The sequence below is a fragment of the Oreochromis aureus genome, linkage group 11 (assembly GCF_013358895.1).
Source record: "Oreochromis aureus strain Israel breed Guangdong linkage group 11, ZZ_aureus, whole genome shotgun sequence".
Taxonomy (NCBI): Eukaryota; Metazoa; Chordata; class Actinopteri; order Cichliformes; family Cichlidae; genus Oreochromis; species Oreochromis aureus.
In genome coordinates this window covers 8,427,369-8,453,255 of record NC_052952.1, presented here as the reverse complement: position 1 = coordinate 8,453,255, position 25,887 = coordinate 8,427,369, and the positions used below count along the sequence as shown (strand labels likewise).

Sequence of the window (25,887 nt, the reverse complement as noted above, 5' to 3'; positions counted from 1 at the left end):
GTAAGACAAGAATTCAGAAACTGCTGCTTTTATTAGAAACGACTGAAGTGAATGATGCGAAGTGAATAATGATCTTCTGTGGATGGCTCCCGCCTCAATATTTCACAGTAAGTGATGATCTCCTAAACATAAAGGGTGTCGTTGAATCCATATTTCATTGGAGAACAATGCAGTGTTACTGACATACACAAGCAGGAAATGTGCTTACAAAGCATCAAAAGAACTGTCGCACAGTATGGATGGCTGCAGAATAATATAGGGCACTGCTGGATGGATGTAACAAGCTTCACAGCTACACGCATCATTTGATCACATAATACAAAAGGTAGTGTGTGCGTCTGTGTGTACGACATGCATCATTTGATCAGGTAATATAAAGCTTTGGTGCTTGTGTTTGTGCACAAGTTTGCCTGGCATGCATCATTTGCCCATATACTACAAAGCTGCAATATGCTGTGAGTGTATGTGTGTGCGTGCATGTAATATGCATCAACTAGGGAAGAAAAAGCCTGAGTGCATGCTTGTATCTGTTTGTCTACAAAATGTGTGACATGCATCATTTACTTAGATAATACAAAGCCTGCGTGTATGTAGGCTACAAGCAGTGGTATATCTAACAAGAGGGCTTTTTGAATAAGAGAGCGATGAGTCCTGTCAGTTCTAAAGCATGCGTGCACACACGCACGCACAAACAGAGACGCACGCACAAACAGAGACGCACACATGCTGACTTTCTGCTAAATTAAGCACAGGACGAACCTACAGACAAGACATCAGACGGCAGAGGCATTTTCTGACACACACAACTTTTGACACAAGCCCATAAACAAGCTAAGTGAGTGACTAGAAATAAATATGCACAGGGCGCACACACACACAAATACAGACATACTGGTGGAGACACGTCCCAGTGAAGCGCCACATAAATTGGGGCATGCATTATTAACTGTCTGGGGTTTTTAGAGCTTGCACTGGGACAGCTGTAGGTCCAAACAGCCTGACATTAGAGAGCAACACAGGGAAACTCTATGCATGACAACAACCGAGCAATCAATAATTCAATGACTCAGTCAATCAATCAACACTTTGGCAGTTTTACTCATGGCAAATGGATTTTATCCTTTATTTAACAATTCTGGATGGTTGGGACAATAACCAAAAGAAAAAAAAAAAAAGACAAAAAAACCATCTACTAACTATAGAGAGTTGTATTGCAGGGTAATTACACCTGAATTATAGAAAGGTGGGAAAACAAACAAACAAACAAACCAAAAAAACAAGCAAGTTCTGGTAAAATCCAGCAGTGGGATGACATCGGTGCACTTGAGATTTCTGCTGCTGTCCAACTATTTGGATTTTGTCCAAATGTGAATTATTAACCCTATGAATGAATGATGGAGGTGGAATCATACTCGTTATTTAGATTGGCATGACAGGTTATCAGCTAGATACCGCTGCAAGTCAGCCACACATGCCTAGAGACCAATTGGTAACCCTCTGGGAACTACAGATTGCTTGGGAAAATGTGTATTCCCTGCTGTTTGCTGTATCAAAGAGGGTGCTGCACCAAAAACCTCTTTGCTTTGGTTGCTAGCAGATTGCTAGTTACCTATAGTTTATCCGGGCATTAGATGGATGTCCAGAACACTCCCCATCTAGTCGCTGAGCAGCAGTGAAAGTGGGAAAAAGTGTGACGCAAAGTAAAAGTTGTGCTTTATTCCTTTAACCAACAGGTTTAAAAGGAGCAACTTTTACAGTTTCACTACCGCTAGGCAAGCAGTTAAAGTGTGTTTAGAGACAAGTTGGTATCTTCCATGGGAACTACAGGTGGCAACAGCTGCCTGTTGCCTACCAAAGAAATTACAAGGATGTGCAGGACTGTTTACCTCTTTGCGACCAATGTCAACTCAGCGACAGCCAGCAATCACTTGGCAACTGGTGGGGGATTTTTCTACCGCAGCCTGTGGTTGCCAGAGGGTTTCTGACTGTTCTCTAAACCTGTGTGACTGAGGTCTATTGGAGGACACAGAGAACCTTGTATGCTAGAAGCAAAAAACTACATCATATTTGTAAAATGTGTGCATGGTGACACAATGCGTGTCAATAATAAATGAATCCCAGCAGTTAGAATCGTTCACCTGGCATGTATGCCAAATAGTCTATGAATTATTGTGAAAAACTCTAAACACAAAGCACTTTTTGAACAATGAAACATAAGGTTAACATTTTAAAACAACATAAACGACATTCATTAAGTTCTGAAAATATGTTCATGTCTCACTTTCAAAAATAAATACTCTGAAGTTGTACACACTTTAATCAAAGTATAATGCAGATCATCACTCAGTTTCACTAAATGAAATAAACCAAGCTTAATCACGTTCCAATTTAAAAGGATGCAGAGTGACAGATCAGATTCTCGTACTGATGGTAAAGCCCTGAATGTATGATCAACTGAATATCTGTGTAACCGCAGCATCAGTAGCCATCAGTAAGAACTAAACAAAACACACTTTTACCTTTTTCCTAAGCAAGAAATGGCTCTACTGTCACTGTCACAAGTAATCAGCACTTAAAAAATATTCTAAATAAAATCCTAAATCTGGTGACTTATTTGTACCAAAAAGACTGGTATAAAAGGTGTTCGGTGAAGCAGTTTGATCTTTCACTGTCCATGCCGATAGACTACCAAGAGAAGGTATTGACATTACAATAAAAAAGACTACACACAACAGTCATTGTTCAGTACACTTTCTGTGCAATGTAAGCCAAGATGACTGCTGCCAGCGCGAGCCCGATCCCAATCTTCTTCAGCATTTCTCTGTCCAGACTATTAGATCCAATGGAGACGGTGCACGAAGAAGGCGTGGGAGCAGAAACATGGACGCCATTGACCTTTTGTTCCTGTGGGAAGAAAACAAGCAGATTAAAAAAGAATCCCAACACAAATCAGAGAGTTAAGAGAGTTTTGTCTGCACCATTTATAAGCATTGGTAGTTTGAATGATTTAATTTTAGCATCATCTGTGATATGTGAAAACCCATCTCCTACGCAGACACACAAAGAGCTTGATACTGAGGTGGTTCATATCATGTATATGGTATATAATTATGGTGGAATCATCTTTAAAATAAATCAGCTGGCCACAGTCAAATCAAAGAAGGCTTGACAGCACAGTGAAAAAGATAAAGAAGAGCATTTAAGGACCAAACCCCAGCTGTCTTTGAGTCTATTCCACAGCACACACAAGCTATTTCTTTAAATATGACACTTCAGCCAACTAAATAATTTTTTAACTGCAGTTCCTGGACAGATGTGAGGCCAGCCCCAAAAGAAATATCAAAAAATTAAAAAAAAAATAAATCCATTCATAGATCATACATGTTGATTACTATGTACATTTAGAAATATATCTATGGATGCTGGTATGCTGGCATGATGATAATGACAGGGATTTATCACTTCCTCTGCTTGCTCACTGCTGTCTCTTCCTTACACCTTCTGTCTCTCTCCATCTGTTTCCTCTCTAGAACTCAGTTTCATGTGGAAAGGAAAACAATAATAAAGTGAATTTAAAATGCAGTGCTTGTTTTAATACTTTGTGGATGAAAGCATTCATAAAACTGGCCATTTGCTTATGCAAATGAGTGCATTTCAATTATGATGCTATTATCTCTGTGTAAGCAGTTAATGCAGTTTTGTAGTGATCCAATTACTGCAGAGTGCTGTCTATTGAATGGAGCTGATGTTGAGAAGGTGCGCTGTTATGTAGTTAGAGAAGCCTGGATTGACATGAGGAAAGAAGAGGGATGTGATGGTGTTATAGCAGCACGGCTGAAGCGAGACTGTGGTAAAAAGACAGTGACTGCATTTGTATTACAGTGAAATAATACTGCTCTGCGACAGCTATCAATTCAGTCTACAATATCAATATCCTAAAATCAAGAACAAAGCAACCTCCCAAAAATCAATAAGAGGAAGCATTAAGCCAAGAATACTGAAGCAAATGGCTACAGATAGTCTGGTTCTGTTATTTAAGTGGCACATACAGTGCTGTATAATCAGACAATCGGCAATATGTTAGTTAACTTGATGTTGATAAAAATGGTGATATACATTATGGCTCAGACCTCAACACCCTCAACCTCTGGTCAACACAACTACTGCTACACTCAACCTCTGCGAAAACACTTATGATTGCAAGATGACAGCAGAGGTGACCTGGTGGGAGGAAACTTGTCTCCAAACAATCTCAGTCCAGTTTGTACCAACTGCAATAAATCTGAGACAGATTGCAAACATGTTGCAATTAGTCTGAGTCAGCCTGCACTGATGAACCCAACTCGTCACCACATCTCTGCAGTAGTGGACTCGACTTAGCTGGTTGCCAACTGGTTGTATTCCAATTACAGTGCTATATAAAAGTAAGGTTGCCAAACAGTTACGTCATTTTGCAGTTAAACTGCTGTCCTGGAGCAACTAAGTCACTATTTGTGGAAAAATTAGGACTGAATACAAGTACTTAATGTCAATTTCTCTGTATATAGACGGGAATAGATTTGCAATTTTCACCAGTTTAATTAACTATATTATCACAAACAGAATGCAAAGAAATGCCAGCCTGACCACCTTTGAGTGGTCAGACCTGGTCCCTGTTGTTGAAGAAACCATTTCAAAGGTAACAACAGTGCAAGTTCATTGCACACAACTGCAAAAGTTTTGGTCGTGCCGCAGTCTCCAACTACTGTCTGTTTCAATATTTTGTGAACGTTCATAAAAGGCTTTTATCCGTTAGACTGATTTCTAATATTTACATAGGTAAATATGTAATATATGTTCAGTGTGCAGTCCTTCATTTACATTTGTTATCTCATTATGTTAGTCAGGTTACCCACTCCTGATCCAAAGCATTTTTTTAAAGTTAGATTTAGCAATTTCCATGTTTGGCATGAAACATTTCAACAATGTACATGATCACGTGACGTTCAAAAATGCAGTTTGTGGCGAGAAAAACATCAAAAACTCATTTCAGGCCTTGATAGCTGTAATAATTCAGTTAGTAACACTGAATATTAATCACTAGCCCAATTTCTCTCTGGCCTCCACCCACCGTCATTGATCATCATTCTGTTTGATTACACATTTATATGATTTTATTGTAATGTATGAGAGCGGAGACCTTAGGTATGATTTGAAGCTAGGCTAATTAATTGATTGCTTTATAAATAAATAATCCTTCACGGTGTGGTACTTTTAATTTCAGCCTTAAACAAATTGCAAGAAGAGGAAGACGGGGAGACAATCGATCCAAATGTCCTTGTTCGTGTACGTTTCCTCCTGCTTGGTGCATGGTTTAAAATATGCCATCATCTTCATATTCCTCGTCTCTTTAACACGTAATAAGTGGCGTTTCCAATTTTCCGTACCTTTCAAGCTTTAGGCCAACAAAGAAAGAATCCAAAATAAAAAGAGACTACAGAAATCAACTCGGACTTTACATACAAACCTAACATAGTTTTTACCCCTGGACTGAGAGCAAAACAATGGCAAACTTTGTTAACTACAAACACCTACCTGCATGTACACTATATATTCATATGAAACTGAGCATCACTGCACGCCTACACGTGTTGCATGCACATGGCTGCGTGAGTGAGCAGCTGCACAGTGTCTGTCCTCTGCCTCTCTATCCTCCGCATTACTCTCGCTCCCCTCTACTTGCTGGAGGTTGTGAATGCTACCTTGCCACCCACTCTTTTCCTGAACACACTGTCATGAATGGGTTCCTCTGTTACGGGCACACAATGGTGAATGGATACTATAACCGACAACGCCTAGGTGACACATCTCTAAGTCACTTACAGTAACTTCAGACAATGATTCGAGAGAGAATCTGTAACAGTCGACTAGCTGACGCAGCCACATTTGCTTAATGTTAGGATCACAGCTTGACTCCCTAATGGCAAAGTGATACGCTGTTTTGTTTTTAAAGATGTTTGAAAACAATAAACATGCATTCAGGTACAGTGGCAGAGCCTCATGACTATGAGAATTGCATCATGATGGATGAACCTCATTCAGATTTGGATCACCCATCCTCTCTCATCCAGAGCATCATATTTATAAAGTTCTTTTCTGTGAAGATACATGCTAAGTATTGTTAGTATGGTAATATAGTATTATTAGGGATAGTAGTGATAGTTTTGCGGTGCACACCACACTGGGCAGAGAGGGCAGCTGAAAAGCGTGTGTGCCCAAAAAACCCTTATCAATAAAGACCCGTCACCTTGCAACGGCGGGTGCGTGGGTCCTTCTTCTGTCACAGATAGTTTTTAAAAGAAAAGACATGGCAGATGAGGAAAAAGTTACAAGACAAAGTAAATATTTAATTACCACTGTGACAAAAGAAGAAGTTTATAAAGCGTAAAGGACTAATGAAAGAGAAATAAATATGCTGATAGGCCAAGTCCACCACCTTCTCCTCTATGCTTCTATTTATCTGTCTCTCTGCAGGTGTCTTTTAACAATGGGGTGCCAGAAGAGACACTGAACAGTACAGTCGAAAATCTATTACTAGTAAGAGGGATAAGTGAAAATCCAAGTGCCAGTAGGTGCGTGTCAGCACAGTAGGAAGCAGCGGAGCAGAAGAGCAGAGAGGAGAGAAGGAAAAACTGAGAAGAAATGAGAAGCGCAAGAAAGGGAGCCCCCCCCAAAAAAAAGAGATGTGGCTTTCAGTGATAGTTTACCACCTGCTAGCTGGCATGCTGAGTTTGTGCATTTCTGTGAGAAAGACAGCTGGCATTTGTGAGTGAGTGTGTGTGTACATGTGGAGACCTGTGGTAGATAATGTCTGTCTCTCTGCTCACAGCAGTAGAACACAGCAAAATAATCCCCCTGAAAATCATCTAACACTACACCAGGAGTACAGACTGGCTAGCACAGCTAGATACTTTTCCCTCAAGGTCTAAGGCTTCTCAAATGTCTGTTTCTTGGAGTAAAAGAAAGAGAGAGCGAGCGGGAAAAAAACAGAAAACCAAAACTCTTGCTCCAGTTCCACATATGCACCTTTTTTAAAACAAAATCTGCCTGCGCGTCTGCTGCAGCCTTTGCCAATACACTGACATATTCGCACAAAAACACACACTGTGAAATGCACAACACATCACGAGAGCCAGGAAGCACAGTGCACAATGGTCACATTTCTCACATGATCCTCACCAGCTGTCAGTGTCACTCTAGACACACACAGACCATGGAAGTTGGTGCGTGCGCGCATAAACAGATACTGTAACAGGCTCCTTAGTCACGGGTGATTCAACAAAGCCATAATGACAATCACAGTGTGCTGTAGCTGTATTTACAACAGAAAATAGGGACAGTCGGGAAAAAAGGAGGAATTGCAAATTAGACAGATTTTTTTCTCACCAAAAGGTCATTAATCTAAAACCAAAGATGGAAAGAGTGATTTACCCTAATGTGTGAAAGTCTCAGGGCAGCAAAGCTAGAGCACTAACAGCTATGCTCCTGAGGGCTTGCAGTGTAGTGTGACCCTCCTGCCTTTGCAAAGCTTCCAACCCCAGGGGAAACCTTAGTTCTTACTAAAAATGTCTGCAAATCACCACTGCTGATAAGGATGCTATTTCTTGACATCAACAATTAATTGAAGCTTTCTGTAACTTAACTATAACTAGTCAAATTTTAGCATTTACTTCTATTCAAACTTGGTTAAAGTTAGCCATTCAGTTTTGACATTTTGCCATCAATTTTGGGGGGTTATTTATTGTGTTATTACTGATGTCTATACTCTCTAGTCAAAATGTCATCATTTATATCAATAAATCAACTTTCAACAGTGGATAGCTGCACTTCAGGCCTTTAAGTAAGTACCACACTTAAAATAGACTGCCTCCAAAGGACTCTTGATAAAAAGCAAAAATGGACGATACATCAATCAGTCCATCAATTTATAAACTGCTTAGTCAACTCAGTGTTTTGTTAATTTATGCTAATCTGCCCAATTACTTTTGAGTCACCCTCTTAAGAAAAGCCTGAACACCACAATCCCACAGTGTAAAAATTGTGTCACTGTCAAAGAAATGTTTGGGCCAAACTGTTGTGCAGACTCACTTTTATCCCACAATGGCTCAGAAAATCACAGCCAATCAATGGAAACTAATCAGTTCTATTCTAAACACAGTCTATAAAACAGTCTACAAAATGTTTTCAACACTAAAGGTAAGAGTTTTCTGTGATGTGATTTTTATGTGTGTGTTTTTAATTGTGTTGGTTGTTTCCACTGTTGTAGAGTAAGTTGTCAGAAGGACTAGTGTCCAAGCAAACAATCTGTATTGGAATGCAATTTGTAACATAATTACCACACTAATAGACATTAACTTTAATCAAAATGATCTCAAGAGATTTGGTACGGACACTCAAGCCCTAACCAGCTTCTATCACTGCAGGACTAATGATAACTTGTCATTAAAACACCATGACACACACATACAGTCATTGCTTGTATAGAGTGTATACAACACTTGTCTATAAAGCTGTTCACACAGAGACACAAACACATATGGTTTGCACAGTTTACAGTTACTGTAACTAAATACAGAAGAGCACTACATGTGCTACACTATAGTGTTGGGTGTGCAAACACATGACTGATCAAACACATGGCAGGCAGTCACACACAGACAAACAGGGGAAAAGGCACATGTTTTCAGGTACTGGGAAAAGTACACAGACATAACAGCAAAATAGCATTTGCAGATACACACATAAATTTTAAATGAGCAAATGGTGGGATAAAAGGTCAGTGTTAAAGTGAAAAGACTAGTACTAAAAAGAGAACGCACAAGAGAAATGTGCCAGTTTCCATGAAAAAGGTACAAATAACATGCCAAAAGAAAAGACAAGAGCACGAGTGGTGTTTTGGGAATGTTTTCTTGTTGGGGGGAGAAAAAGACAGAATAAAAGATGGGCTGGGATAATGCTTTAGCCACCTTGCTGTTCAATGCTTTATAGCTTTTGAAGATGCTGGACTTGTTAGTGGTGTTGGAAAATGAGCTGACATGTCAGAAAGCGTAGCTGTATTGCTCAATTTTTGTGTCTCCCTGGAAACGCCTCTGTTATCATTGGTGCTACATTAAGTTGTCAACTTGATATGGATGTTTCTTTAATTCCCCCGTGTTTTATCTATTTGACTGTGCTGTCTTAGCACTGACTTCTCTCAGTCTTTGTACTAATTTCCGTTCCTTGTGTCCACAACAGATATCCACTTGCATTATTTTATGGTTTTGGTATTTTCAGTTTTAAATTTCCAAAAAAAGATAACGGTTAAAGTAGTTAACAGCTCTCACGTATAATACTAATAAAAAATGGACAAATCTCATAAATCAACAACTTTTTGACACATATTACTGCCATCAAATCATTGCTTTCTGCCCCCCACCCCCACTTCTGCCTTGTGCTCTGTCATCCTGGAAGAAACGCTTTCTATCTGGACAGAAATATTGCATCATAGGATAAAAGGTGATTAGTAATCCTTCTCTATGCAGCGTCTGTAACACCGAGATGACACACTAAGCTCAAGAGGAGGACACACTTATAAATAAAACACAAGACATGGATGAGACACTTAAAAATGTAGTGGTGTTTGTTTACAATGCCCACGCTTGGTTATGGCTATGAAAGCATGCTAAAACATAAAGACTGCTCTAAACTGAACAGATCGTTCCTCTTTCACACAAACCGGTTTAGGAGTTCGTTTCTTTTTTGCATTTACATTTTCCACCCGTGGTTCAAATATTAAAAGCTGTTTGAACTCTTTGACATTATGAAGCAGAATGAGGATTTGCAATGCAATCTGACATATTAAGCTGGAACACAGAAAACACACCTGACTGATATTTTGATGGCGTAACATTTGGCTCTTAAGTGGAGCCGCTGTAATGTAACTTGACACGCTAAATGAAATGCTCAAAAATAACGATCCCTGCTGTTTTGAAGGCAAAACAAATGATCTGCTATTAGAGTAAACAAAGTAAAGCAAAGGCCAAGCAAAACCGTTTGACATTTTAAATATAAGGTTTAAAAATAGACCAGTTTCAGAGGATTAACCGTTCCCTGACCAGAAAATTACATCCCGATCTTTGATTTTGGCTTCTTTCTTGACAAAGCAGATGACAACACGTGAGGATAACGCAACATCAAAGCAAGAACTCACAACAATTGCACATCAGTCCAGAGGAACAAATAAAGAAAAGTGAACTCCTACAGAGAAATACTGACTTTTGTGCAAGCTCCGTGTCTGTGTGCATCACGAATGCTTCTGTTTTGTTTATGTGATGATTGCGTTGTGTAAAAGAAGTGCCTCATACAGCCCGCGGCCAGTCGAGTCTGCCAGGCACACTGGGGGGAGACAGCACACGCAAGTATGTGCTTAGAAATGTGCACGTATAAGAATCAACATGTGTGTATAAGCTTCTTTTTACCATTGACTACTGCTATATGCAAGTGTGTCTGAGTTTACGTACTATAAACATTATGATGCAAAGCAAAGGCAATCCCACCCACACGCTCTGTACTAAAACCCCTTTTTTCCTAGTTGCATTTAGAAGATCTATTTCAAAAACTACAAACTGACCAGATGCCTTCTCTTGCTGGGAATTTACATCGAACGTAAAGAAGGAGAGAGAGAGGAAAAGCTGGCAAATTTCACTGTTATCCTGCCAATTTGTGGTTATGGAGGAACATTGTTCACTACCTAGATTCTTCCCTCTTTCCCTCCTCCAGATCTCTCCCTTTTACATTCTGCCTTCCATACAAGCTGTCAATTTACTCTCTTGAGGGAGCACAGCAGTTTTCTTCTCCCTCTCTATTCTCTTGGTCTTCTTGAGGAAATATGCTGTGAAAAGAGCTGATTATTATATGGCACTCCAAGCTGCTTCTCTGAGTCTTGATCTCTCCATCTAACTCACTCTCTCGCCATCATTCCTGCTTTATTTTCCAGTCTCTCTCTCTCTTTGTGTCTCTCATTCAACCCCTTCCCATCATTTAATTTCATCTGCGGATGAGGACTGGTGAAGAAACTTTTTCCTTCACCATGATGTGCTTTCTTTGCTATTGTGTCTCACCAAAAGACTCATTACTGTCCTTCCCCTCATGTTGAAAGTGCTATTTCTGTGAATGAAGGACTAACAGGTGTAGAGAGAGTAACAGTGAGAGAGAGAGCGAGAGACCGGGAGAGAGGAGGAAGATGTGATCCATCTCAATAAAAGAAAAAGTATGGTGTCATTAATGCTTTTTATTACATGGTGGAAAAAAAGCACACTTAGCAGTTTATAGATCTTAAGGTGGCCGACATGAGGTTCAACAATACACACAAAAAGATCTATACATAAAGTGATGTTCTTCCTCTCTCTGTAGAAAATCAAAAGTGTTTCTTGTCCAGTGTTTAAAGCAAGAAAACACAATTTACAACACTTTGGCATTAGCTACACAATAAAACCAAAACGTCCAACAGAGGTTTTGTGTTTTCTGTGGATTTTGCCTCATCTGGTCCATAAAAGCATCTTCACAGACATATTCTTTGCAAAAAAATTTTGGGATGCTTTTGGATCACTATTAATTTATCCACATTACTCATCCATCCGTAACTGTAATACATTGTTGATATATTCACACATCCATGCACCTATTAAACTAACTCATCCACCAGTTTTGGGCAACTAAGCCACATTCATCCAAATATATTTGTCGCTTTTTCCCAGCTATCCACGCAGGCTTTCATATCCTATTCTTCTATGAATGCATCCATCTATCCATCTGCCCATGATGCTTCTTACTCACACACATCACTACATGCTGGCTTTTGTGCAATCATTACTCTCCATTTCTGACATGAAAGATATCTCACTTTGGACATTACAGACCTCAGTCCTTTCCCCTGCCTATCCCAACCACCCACTTATCTGCCACTTTCTTTTTCTCGTTTTTTTTTTTTTCCTTATATTGCTCCTCTGCATCTTAGATGAAATGACAAAGCTCAGATTCTTTCCTTCTATCAGCCATCCAGTTATCATGCACGTCATCACACACCGTCTCTTATCCTGCTCTTTTTTTCCTTTTGCCACAAGCCTGCAATTATAGACCCTGCCAAGACACGGGAGTGAATATGTGCCTTACCGCAATCACTCGTTCGTCTCACATTCCACCTTTTTCTGCAGTGGACTCAGCTGCAGACACTCACTGTCACACCTCTCTCTCGACCTCATTTGTACATATTGAAAACAATATGAACCAAAAAATTCCAAATTTTAATTAATCACTCCATAACTAACTCCACCTGCTGCCACTGCGCTTCTACCTCAGCCCTTTTCCCCATTACTGTTTCTTACAGAATGGCTTCTTGACAGCCACTGAAACCACTTCTGATGAGGCTTCACTGAACAGTAGGTCAACTGTATCAAGTGAAGGGTCAGATGCATCTCTCGGGTCCTGTGTCAGGCATTTAGTGGATTTATAAAGGATATAGCTTACAGATACTGTTCAACTGATATATTAATTTTTTTTCTTAACTTTGGAATTTTTAATAGACTCAACTAACAAAATGGGAAAACAATTACATGTTTTTGCAGCAGGCCCCTAACAATAAATGCCTAAATATAGTATTTAAAATTGTTTATCTGCTACACTGTCTCGATCTACGTCCCTACCCTCACCTATGGTCACGAGCTGTGGGTAGAGGCCGAAAGAACGAGATGGCGGATACAAGCGGCAGAAATGGGCTTCCTCCGAAGGGTGGCTGGCCTCCCTTAGGGATAGGGTGAGAAGTTCGGCCATCTGGGAGGGGCTCAGAGTAGAGCCGCTGCTCCTCCACATCGAAAGGAGTCAGTTGAGGTGGTTTGGGCATCTGACAAGGATGCCTCCTGTTCCGGGCATTTCCTACCGGGAGGAGGCCCCAGGGCAGACCCAGGAAAGGCTGGAGAGATTATATCTCTCAGCTGGCCTGGGAAAGCCTTGGTGTTCCCCCGGACAGGACGGAGGTGGTGGCTAGGGAGAAGGAAGAAGATGGACGGCTACACTGTCTCTTATGTGTAGAGACAAAAATGGCTTATTCCTTAAGTTAGGTGCCTTTTTTGCCTTGTCGATTCGTAGATCAGTGTTACGTGGCTTAGTACAAGGACTTGACTTAAAGAAGTCCAGACGCTTTTCTTTCCAAGCTCCTTAGACTACGATGACCTGGATGACTGAGAACCTTCACAGACATATGGCTCAAGATGACTTTGAACCTGGGAAGGAAACGGTGTGGCTTAAGAATACTGAACAGCACTGTATATAAAAAGTAATGCGTAGCAAAATAAATTTGCACAAGCAAAACTTTTTCATTTTCTTTATTATCTTTTCTTCTCATAGTTCACTTCGATCGGTAAAAAATTAGAACTGTTATAAGAAAGCTTTACAACTGTAGTTTGGTGTTGTTCATGCATTCGCAAGCACACATGCAGTGACACCAAGCCGTGTTTGTTGTTAAAGTAGGCCTTGATTTGTAATTCTAGTTTAATGCAGCTCCAGAGCATATGGGATTGACACGAGCAAACTGTGTACTGAGTGAGTACACGCACAGCCGTCAAAGACCTTGCAAATATCATTTATCCAGCTCTTTCCCTACAGTACATACAAACATAAAGCATTGTAAACAGGCCATTAATTGTCACGGCAGGCACATAAATAAGCTATTGATCATCAATTATAATATTAAAAATCACTACATACCAATCTCATCAAGATTGGTCTCGCATATACTCGTACAATAACTACTAATAATAACTTACTACGCTCCGCTTAAGTGCAACTCAGTACCATTAAGAGCTGACAATGCAGGTCATCAGGATTGCAGATCGTCAGCATCACTGGAGATTTTGCTTAATATAACTCAGTGCTTAATTACCAATATGCCATGGAAAGCAGAGAAGCATAAACGGAACTTTTCAAGTTCAGACACAATATTTAATTACGACAAACACTAATGTTTGCCTCTGTTTGTCTTTTAGCTTGATTTCTTAGTTGCCTTCCTTCAGTTCATTTAATACTTCTCCAAATAAATTCTCTACATTTTGTTGTCATTTGCTAAGTCCTTGACTTGTTCAAGTACCAGCAAATCAAGACAGTCAAAACAGTCAAACTCAAAAACTTTCACAGCATCAGTTTTGTTCGCAAAGGGATATAAAAAAAATAAATAAATAAATAACAAAAAAAAAATCAAGGTTTGCTGTTCAGCTATTGCAATTCCAAAAGATCCTCTCTCTCTTCTTCCTCTCTGTTAAACTCAACCTCTTAACATAAATTCTCTTCTACTTCTCAGTGACCTTATCTCCCTTCTCACCTTAAAACATTCCAGAATTTCACCTTGGGTGAGGGAATAGCTGGAAATATATGTATTTGCCCATTAAGCATGAAAAACAGTGTGCAGGTAGAGTGCTGGGTTGTTCCTGGATCTGAATGGGCATTCAATATGTGAATATTTCCAACAGTTAGCTCAATCGACCCACAATTAGTCTGTGTTGCACTATTTACACCATTTATATATGTGCATCCCTGTTTCTTTGTTTTTGTTTTTTTTACCATTACTTAGTCGATTGCTGACCGTTTGAGCTGTGGTCCATCTGTGGTAAAGATAATGATCAAGTATGGACATCTAACAGTCCCCGTCTTGTTAAACTGAGTCAAAGTTCCATGAATCCGAGTTTAATCAAGCTTAGGGATGCTGGAGTGTAACTGCCTCCTCTACAGAGGTTTTCGAGAAAACAAGTTACCAGTAGACGTTTGGGTAAACTGGTTCTATACAGGCTCATCGTTTCATTTGAAGGGATAACTGGTGTGTTGTTTTTTTATTTTTTCATTTTCTTTTAGTGCTGCCTGAGGTGATTTTGGTTCGTCTATCCTGAAGTGTGATCTTATGTGTGTGTATGAATTTATGGGCAACTAAGAAAATCCACGTTTCTTCAGTGCCCAACAAAATAAGGCCTGGATTATTGTGTAAGATTTTCTTTTGAAAGACTGCAAGTGTTGGAGAATGAAGCTGGGTGAGGGGCGAATGCATGTGTGCTGGATGACCTGCGGGACTCATAAAGCTAGTAGTTTTACAAGGCCTTGTCTCCTCTTCTGAACTTTTTACTGCTGAGTGACGTGCCACTTGGCTTCCTGTGAAATCCTTCTTTTCCCTTTCTTTTTATCTCAGTTTCTGCTCTCCATTTCTCTTTCTGCTTGCTTTCCTCTTCATCCATGCCCCCTCCCACCATGTCTCTGTCTGTTCCTTTCTTCCCCTCCCTCTACGTCTGGCAGTAAAGGCTGATGGAGTGTGAAATTAGAAAGTGTATCATATTCTGCTCTGTGGCTCCATGTCCTGAGCTATAAGCTATAGCTAGTCAGAGTGAAAAATAACATGCAGTGAAACAGATACATTAACATGGTTGTGTGTGTGTGTGTGTGTGTGTGTGTGTGTGTGTGTGTGTGTGTGTGTGTGTGTGTGTTGAAAAGGACAGTTTAGCCGGCCTGCAGCTTATCTGAAATTACTTATCTCACGGATGATACACTGGGGCTTCTTCCTAAACTACAGGACTGAGCATAGATTCAAATTATGGACACACATAAATACACACATGACTCAGTTGCTGAGTGCACACAATTTGAATAGCCTGTTGTAAACAAAATTTTAATAGTTTTGATAAAGAAAGTGCGCAGAGTGAGAGCTAGATCCTCTCACTAATTGAAAAAGACAAGACCCCAGTATTTGATTAAATACATGCACAGTCACAAGAAAGAGTCTGTGGACCAAGATTTCTGTACTTACTACTGATACAATGTATGACCTTCATCTGATTTGCAAAATACATAGAGAACTGAGTGTAAGATGAATCCACACCACACTTTATGAGCAATCAATGCACCCTAATCCTGATTTTAAAAATTTTTTGTGACTGTATATATATGTTAGGTGTACCTGCTGCACATTACATTTGCTTCCAACACAATCCACCGTCTCAGATTCACTATTTGTTCCACCTTGGATAACTATCAGTTTGCTTACTGTGTAGCTTACAAGGAGCAACCTACAAACCTTGTTTTCCAAGATGCTGTGGCCGACTTGTTCAGAGCACTTGGGAATTTTCCCACTATCCACCAAGTTGGCTATTAGAACAGGAACCAGTAGTACCACATCATGTGAAGTGGTCTTAATATAAGGGAACACTGGATCATCAAAGTATATCATGGAGTCAGTTAAACTTCAGGGCTGTAAATGTGTCCACTTTGGAAGCGCAAATCACTTTCACCTGCTTTGGTGCAAATTAAAGTGACAGCATTTGCACTGGAGGGTCAACAACAAAACAAATGTCCAAAAATAAAATAAAAAAAAGAGAATGTCTTTGGAGCCATAGACCATTGGTACTTTTCTTGTCATTCCTGGTATTATGGGAAAGTACCTGCAATCCATTCACATTGCACAGGTGTTCCACTTCTTGCAGTAGGACATTTTCATTGGCGCAAGAAGCTTTTTGTGTCTCCCAGCACACTCTCAAGAATAAGGAGTAAATAACGTACACAAGAACAGCTGGACAGGTCTGTAAAAGTGCATCAACCCAGCACCAAGACCCAAATCTGCTCTTTTGTACAAGGAGGAGCAGGAGGAGCTCTACAAGAACCCTACAACATGCACATAATTAACCTACTGTGTTAGCATACGGTGCTGTGTACATACTCGCACCGTGCAGTGAGCACTCCTGTGCACAGATCATAATAAAGGGCCAAGAACCCTCATGCCACCCTCACGGAGGCCGATTCTGATAGGCTGAGTAGTAACATGCACAAGTAGCCTGCTGCATGCATTTTATGTCTCCTCCTGTTCCTCATCACATAAAGCAGCAGATACCATGTCTTGTTGTTGGCTCAGTGCCCTTCTATGGTCATGTCCAGCTCTCCTTCACACTCATGAGACTTCACACTGCTGAGACACAAAACTTCTTGTGAAGGCATGTGCAGAAGTGCAATCCTGGAGGAGCAGGTCTGCTTGTGCAGCCTGAATGGGCTGTAGCTACGGTCACATGGGCACACTAGCCTAAAGCGAAAGTAGAGAGAAATTAGTCAGGAGGGAGAAGGAGAGAGCACTGATCTGTAGCCAACACGCACAAAACTTCCCTTTTTGGGGGTCGTGTTGTTTTTGCCTCTCCAGTGGACTTGTCATTTTTATTTGCACCAGAGCAGGGATAATGGACTCACAGTGATTTATACTTTGTAACTTGACACACTGATATCCCTGAAGTTTACCTTATATTGTGTTATACTGTGATCATCTGGTGTTCTTCATTTTTTGAACAGGTGTGTTTGTGTCCAAGGTATATATGAATATTTGAAAGACGATCTCTGTTTGTGCATCCATTTTTAAAAAATGTCATAGCACCATAATGAGTGACCGACAAGACAATGACACATCTAGGCATTCATTTAATTACTGTAACTGTAAGCATGCATGTATGTGCTTACCTGCAGCAGACCAGACACCTCTCCTTTCTGAAGCGGCATGGCAATGGAAGGAGTGAACGGCTTACTGTCTTCAACTGGTTTGCCTTTCATGAAGTGTTTTCCTGCCTCATAGATGTCCACCACAATCATCTTTCCTTTAAACTCCACCCTTTTAGGTACCAGCACCTGCAAATCGGAGGACATCATAAATGACATCACTGCAAAAAATTACATAAATAAAAAACACATTAAGGTAGAATATAATGGATACAATTTTGTTGTTTGCCGCTTAGTCACTGTCTTTGGAGCACATGGAAGATAACTAAAAGACTTTACTGTGACTGACATAAAAAAGCAGACCTATATAACCATCCACTCTACCAGATAATGTTCCCTGGTTCTTTACATTGTCAACCTCCATATTGATTTAGCCAGTCCTCGGCTTCACAATAACAACCAACAACGACAACAGCAGAAAAAAAAACAAACAAAAAACCCCCAACTGAGTGCTTTCACTTCCATTTATGGAAGACCTCAAGGTCGACAAGTACAGGAACAGCTGGGCGCTAAACCAGAGGGAAGGATTTGCTGGTTTGTCTTATTATTTCACCATGGCAACTACACATCTTGGCTGATCACAGCAGGAAGGAAAGGGAAAACAAAGAGTTATAATTACGGATTCATGTGGAAGGGAATTTGTTCTTAATGACTTATTCCTGTAAATAAAGACTGTATGAAAATACTTTTTCCTTCAAAGACAATTTCAAACTAGCTACAAAGTCAACAAGCTGATAATGATGTATGGTGTATGATTATCGTGCCGATTTACTCCCTTTCTTCGGTTCTTCTTTTCAGATTCAGTCGTTTTATGTAGTAAACACTAATTAAATGATTTGGTGTGCGTGCATTTTTGAAGGATGTCAGGCAGTTATGAAAAGTAATCACTGCAAAAGTGTGACTTTCTTTGTAAAGAAGGCACAATTTCTATCAAGCTTTGTGAACACCTTAGGAGAATAATAGCAGATGTAAATCCATCCACCTAGATGGTTTACATCTGACACTACACAATAACCTTTGAAAAAGTTGTTTGAGAACTTGTTAGCATATTATTATACATCATTAAAGATAAAGATGATGTACAAAATAAATAATGATGATAATAACATGGCATGTCACTGATCCTTGTCCCTGCTATAAGTCCTGTAATGTTTTTGCTTAATCCTTTCCAAGGACAGATCAGAGTTTGGGTCATCAGCCTCAGACATGCTGGGAATTCAATGTCTTGTACACATTGGCTTCAGCAAGGCGCTGACGTGCCGACTCGGATCATCCGGTGGTCCGTCTAACCATTACACCACTCTGCAGGGCTGAGGCACTGACTGAGCAGAGAATAGCGTATGAACTGGAGGAGAGATTGTTACTGGTGTGATGGCAGGGGTGCGCCTGCCTCAGTGTTAATCTGTCAGCCTTCATCCAGCTGGTAAAATATGATAGGAGACGGAGCGCTGGCCAAACAGACACAAAGCCAGCACGACGTCTGCCCAATCAACACACCTGCTGCTCAACACTCTGACCACTGAGAGAGGCTGTGTGTGCGCGTGTAAGTTACCAGCAGCCAGACTGTGAGTGGAGAGGTGAAACCGCAGGGCTGTGGAAGAGATAGCTGTCTTTGTGTGTGTGTGTAGGTGAGGGTCATTCGTTGCCCATTACATAGTGATTAAATGATGAAAGAGCTTGTCTGATTTCATTGGAAACCCCCTCTCCTGCTGCCTCACTCAGACACTAACAGATACACACACACACACACACACACACACACACACACACACACACACACACACACACACACACACACACACACACACACACACACACACACACACACACACACACACAGGTGGGTTGGGTACCTATTACAGCCGTCAGGATAGATATCCATCTGATGGTGTAAAAGTGAAACTAGGCCATTTGTTCACTCTCACACCTCTCTCTTCCTTATTCCCCATTTCCTTCAGCCCACACATCCTCCTCCTGTCCTTTCCTTTCCTCTCAAACTCACTGTTTCTTTTACAGTTCAACTACCTTAACTTCCCTTTGTCATCATCCATTATTCCATCCATTTACACTTTTATTGCCACGTTATTATTAACCTGTGTTAATAATAACACAGGTTTTAGAATAATTAGCTCTGTATGGATCAATATGGTAAGAATTAAAGTGAGGCTGAACTCACAACATCTGTAATGTATAATGTGTATGAACTGGAGATCAGTGAGCTGCCTTAATGGTCCCATATAACGCTCCTTTTGGACAAGTTAATGTCTCCTGAGTGTATCTGTCATGTTTCAGGTCACCACCTTTTGTTTTCTCTGCCATGTGTTGATTAACCTCTCTGTTTTAGACTGATTCCAAATGAAGCTGGTTGTAACTTTCAGTCTGTTGCCCATGACCCCTTTCATGCCCTTTTCCTGTGACTTACCTACTATTGCTATGAACACCTGGGTTAAAACAGAACAAATGTGTCTGCAGTGAGACCCATAAAAGTGAGCGTGTAAGAGGAAGAGCCAGTGCTTTATGACCACTCGTTTCATAAACATCACCTAAGGCTACGTCCATCGTTTTCTCTCTGTTTTGGCCTCCCGTCCACACTGAGACGGCGTTTTCCCCGAAGGAAAATGCATACATTTGAAAATGGTGCTTTTGCGTCGCAGTGTGGACAGCGAAAACTGAGACTTTCTAAAACGATGACGCATGTTAGTCATATGATGCAGTCATGTGACCAATTAAACTAAGATAGCGGAGGGCGTTATACAGCAGTTGCTTTGTTTGCTCTCAATTTTGACAGCCCTATTAAAGATTAATATCAGTCTGTACATGCTCCAGATAGCTTTTCTTCAAATTCTTCAATTCTCACTCGCTTTTGCAACTTTGTACTTTTGTGTTACTCGCAGCAACAACTCCACCTCATTGTTAGTCCATTTAAAAAAAACGTGCTTTTCCTCAACATTTTGCCAGAAAGTAAATAAACGGCAGACAGAAATGAGGCAGGTCGAATCTTCTTGCGTTTCACGCATGCAGAGTACTGGAACGTAAGCGTTTTCGGCCGTTTCAATGTGGACGCACAACTCTCTGAAAACGACTGAAAACGCTCGTGTGGACACGGAGGGTTTTCAGACGAAAACGCCGTTTTCAAATCTATCCGGGCTAGTGTGGACGTAGCCTAAGTGACAAAAAAGCTTGATTTTATTAGACAATGTTGTAGTTACAAACTTATTAAATGGCTATTTTTGGAGCGAGAAGTAGGGATCGCTTTGTAAATGATGGGAAGCACGACATCCCACTACAAGTTACTGGCAGCTAATTAAATTATAGTCTTACACGTGGGCTCTTACAGCTATAAAAATGCAAAAATTCTTCAGGAATGATTTGAAGAAGATGACTGATTTCCAGGTGTTCCCTTTCCCCGCATTCCCAGTCTAATTCATACCGAGCATCTGTTTGATGTGCTGACAAGACAAGTGTGATTCATGGAGTGTGCACCTCACCACTTACGGGACTTATGGGACTATTGCCTGTGGAGTCTGTTTTAACAGTACTAGAGCGTCCCAAACTATTTTAGGCAAATGTTTAAAGTGTTTGCATGTTCAGCAGGAGTATGGATATTTCAACAGAAGAGGGTCAGAGACTGCGCTTAAGTACGGTCAGCTGACACACATGCCAAGATATGCGCAAATCCACGCACGCATTTAGGAGTGCGCACTCACGCAACGCACACATGAACCGAGTAACACTTGTAACTGAAGTTTATAGCCTACAGAAGAAGGTGCAAAGGAGGAGGAGAAGAGGGGAGGAGAGGGAAGTGGAAGGGAGGAAAAATTATTACCATCCTTTGCCCTCCCTGCTAATAAAAAGCATAACTTCAAACATGTTTCTGATGATGGTTAAAGCAGGAGGAAATTGATTTATTTGAAGATGTTTTAAAGTGAATTTTTCACAGGTTGAGAGAGGGTCTTTGAAGCCACGCAAAGGTATATGTGTGTGTGAGTTTGCAGGATGGAATGTTCATGTCTTTAGGGCTGACCTTAATGTTAGTACAGTTAAAAAAAAAAAATAGTACTGCTGCTATCAGCCTCCAAATGCTGCCATGACCACCGCAGGGTGTATGTGTGTATTTGTGAGAGTGTTTGATATTATAACTAACCTAGTTTACTCAATACAAGCTCAAGCATCTGACACCTAATGTGACTAGTCCTGAGACTTCACAGTAAACCTTCTTAACTGATTTACTGAGGATTAAAATGAGGAAGAGTTGGAAAAGTTTCACATTGAAAGAACATATTCATTAAATTATTGATTAATTTCCGCTATAGTTTTCTATGGAGGAAAGTGTATGTGGAGAGCATCGTAATCATTATTGATCCATACAGTGCAAGCTTGGCTAAATGGTTCTTTAGCAGACAAGCTATTCATAAAAGCCAGTGCACTTAGATTAAATTTTCACTATCAAAATAGGACATTTTTTTAAATATTACCACACTAAAATTCATACTTTTTATTTTGTAGAGAATAATTAAATTCAGCAAAGGTACAGCTCACAGTTATCCTCACTGGCACCTTGAGATTGCATTTAGGCAATATATTCGATATATAAACGGTGAGAAACAAACACGATTTATGGACTCTGTGCTTGAGTCGTTTGTTAATGTATCTGGACAATAATCTTACCTGTTCGTAGTACTTGTTGTGAGCCACATAGTATTGGGAATCAAATGACTCCTCTGTCACCAACACATGCTGTCTCTCCCCTACCTGCACAGACAGAGGTAGGAAGAGTGAAAAGGAGAGAGAAAGAAGTTATTCAATGGATTGACTCAGACAAAAAGAAAAAAATGTACTATATTAAAGGTGGACATCAATTAACCATTCACAATAAACAAGCTGTAAAGGCATTTGATTTAAGCTCATCCAGTAAAACTGTGTTAGTTTTGCGGAAAAAGAACACATTTACTGCTGCAGCGTACACACGCACAGCAGACGTTTACGAATGTCTGCCGTGCATAGATGCGTTGGCTATGGGGTTGCAGTTTTTGTTACATAGGCCGCGTTTCTTCTTCAGTTTTAATTCAAGCAAGCTTCCTCAGTCAAGCTTCTATTCACGGAGATCCAAAATTCAATAAAAGCTTTGCTCTTTCACATTTTTTCAAGTTTTATGTTAGTGCCCGCCGTTCACCTTTTAATTAAAATTTCAAGGTTTCAGAGCCACTTCAGTTTTAGTGCTTTGCAAAGGGCTGGCGAGCACTATTCAGTTCAGGAAACTGCATTTAAAAAAAAAAAAAAGAGAGAGAGTCTATACACGATACAATTCAAATGCATACAGAAAACAGTCTATTCAGGATATCAGAAAATCAAATACTACAAGGTCTCCCCATCCAGCAATTTAGTGTTGGATAAAATGAGAGAAAGCACATTTTTGTTGAGGAATGTTGTTGACTCTACGAAGGATTAATAGAAGAGTAGAGGAACTTTTTTGAAAGTTCTACAGGAAAGAATAAAACCTATTTAGGACTAGTTTTCTTACCAAAAAGGAGGAAGCGTTTCCACATTTGGACAAGTATCAATTCATGACAGTTTCTGTGCTTCATGACTATATATACGCCCGTACATTTCCTAAACGGCTAATTCATTTTAAGTATATTAAAATGCATAAATTATGCATTAATAGTTCCCCTCATCTCTGACGTAACTTTGGCTAGTATCACCTTTAGGGTCATCTTCTTGGGCAGCCATGACTAAAAATGACCAACGGATCAGTAGCTCCACTTGTGTTAAATCCTTGTATTTTCACTCTTCTCTTTATGGTAGACTTGATTATTGTGCACATGGATCAACCGGCATGCAGCCTGTTTCAGTTGCTCCTTTTTCTCCATATTTGAACTTTTCTTAATTTTTTTTCTTTGTCTTTTACTTAGTATTAGAGTGTTTGTTTTCATAGTTTTCTCATACATAATTTCCTGCCTCCTGGAGATTTTTCATGACCTTGTTGTGAAGAGGTTTTTCTATACCATGACTGTGATCACCCAACACGTGTCTTGAGGATTTCCAGGCCGGTTTTTGTTGCCAAACACAGCACTATGTACCAAACTGTTGATATCCTAATGTTCACGCCGTCTCTCAGATGGATTTATTTTCATTTTGCAGGCTAAGACGACTTGCACTCATATCTGCTTCGACTTGGGGTTCACAGAAGTACTTTTTAAAAGCCAACATGAGAGTTTGAACCGAAGCCAGGCTTTGATCTTCTAATTAATGAAAAAACAATAATGAAAAATAAAGCCACACTTTTTCATGTTTTGAGTAAACTGTCCATTTCATTTGAGCCCATGAAAACAGGCTGACAGCATTCAGTGCTTAAAGCAACACTGTGCAACTTCAACTGTGAGAAAAGTGTCACCGTTTAAACATTTTTGGATCTGCATTTGAAAATGTTTCAAATTCAGGTGTCCTGTGGGTAGCATTTGCATTTTAACTCTGTCAGTGATGAGACCTTTACTCAGAGTATGCTGACTGATCATTTCCTTAGCAAAATGTCAGAGCCTTAGAAGTCATGGCTCTGACATATTGCCCAAGGTATTTCCATTTTTGCAGACGTCCATATTCTGCGCTCTCTTCTTCCTTTTTTTTTTTTCCATGTTTATCTTTTTTCTTACATCCCTCTCTACTGTCTCTGGGCGGTCTCTTTGTTTTCAGCCACTTCCTCTCATCATTGTCTGCCTCTCACTGAGAGCACCTGCAGAGGCAGAGACAGACTCAAAAAGCGATCAAATAAATTGTTTTTATTTGGGGCTTTTATTTTCAGGGGGAGAAGTGGGTAAAAAAACATAAGACCATTATTACTGGACAGCAAGCACTCAATTGTTGCCTTTCTTAGTGCACTTAAACTGAAGACAAAATATTTTTCCAGGAAGATAAATAAATACCTTTTTTTAGTCATAGTCAAATTCTCCTTTCCCCTTCAAGTACATTACAAAATTATAAATATTAAACTTATGTGGAAATGTATATGTATGCACACATACTGATGTTGCCTGACTGCATCTAAGTATTGCTGAAAAAGTTATTTTTTGTAATTTAATTCAAAAAACTAAACTTTGGTGCAATCTAAGTGCATATGCTACACTTTTCTTTGATTTTAATTTTGATTGAACCCTGGTATCTTTAATTCAGTTTTTCAACACATTACTGCTCAAACAGTAAAAATACTGTGCAGCTTAATTAGCTCTGTTCATGCAAACCCAATCTTGGGGAAGACTGCAAACTTGACATGGCCCAGATGACCATCATCAACACCGTCCAGAAGCAGGGCGAGCCACAGAAGGTCATTTCAAAAAAGGCTGACTGTTCACAGTGCTGCAGCAAATGGAAAGCTAAGTGGTAGAGGAAAGTGTGGTAGAAAAAAGTGCACACACAAGCAACAGGGATGACCGCAGCCTTGAGAGGACTGTCAAGAAAAGTCGATTCAAGAACACGGGGAATGAAGACAGTGCAACAAGAGCCACAGATGGGTAGGAATGTGGCTAAACTGTCACATTACCAATGTCAAGCCACCCCTGAACCAGAGACAAGTGTCTAAGTACTGAACTGTGCTCAGTGGTCCAAACTCTTTTTAGATGAAAGTAACATTTTAAGTCAACAAAATCAAGGTCCTATAGACAGTCTTAAGGTCCAAGGCAGGAGAATTCAAGCTAGTGTGAAGTTTTCATTCTGTACTGATTTGGGGTCCCATGTGGTCATCTTCTAATGGTGGTGGTGGTGGTTTACCCACTATGTATGATCAAGTCAAAAAGTCAATGTTGAAACCTACTGGAGATTTCAGAGCATTTCATCCAATCTTTCGCTGAAAAGCTTCATAGAGAAGAACTTTCTCACAGTACCAAAACTGCTGACCAACTTGTTACTGAACTTGATTGACTTTTATATTTACCATTTTGAATGAAATAAAACATAAATAATGTAAATATTGTAATTAGTAGTTCTAAAGTAGTTCTCCAGTTATAACAGTTTAATTGTGTATGCATTTGTTTTGGCTTGTTTGGCCGCTGGACTTTTTTCCTCTCATATCTGCGTATGTATGTCTATTTAGATTTTTATTTACTCCGTCTGTTGAAGAACGTCCCAGCTTTACAAAGAAGGACTGGATGTCTTTACACAGCATGATGTTTATTTATTTCACCATCCAGAGAGTAACATCCCATGATACACCGAAGATCCAGTAAAGATTTGTGGGATCATGTGTTTAATTGATAATTAATCCACATCATAACAAGAACAAGAAGACAACTGTGGCTTTGAATTTTAATCACCATT

General features: G+C 39.9%; 1 protein-coding gene across 1 annotated transcript in view; it reads right to left on the bottom strand.

Annotated features, from left to right (window-relative positions):
• Positions 1-1,074: 1,074 nt before the first annotated feature.
• The window catches only part of cdkal1 (CDK5 regulatory subunit associated protein 1-like 1), a 244,967-nt gene continuing 220,154 nt past the window's right edge, over positions 1,075-25,887 (bottom strand). Inside the window, exons 13-15 of the mRNA XM_031751788.2 lie at positions 22,249-22,332; positions 17,545-17,709; positions 1,075-2,904 (exon numbers count right to left, since the gene is read on the bottom strand). Coding sequence (XP_031607648.1) covers positions 2,743-2,904; positions 17,545-17,709; positions 22,249-22,332 — 411 coding nt within the window. The 3' untranslated portion in view covers positions 1,075-2,742. The remainder of the gene's footprint in view (positions 2,905-17,544; positions 17,710-22,248; positions 22,333-25,887) is intronic.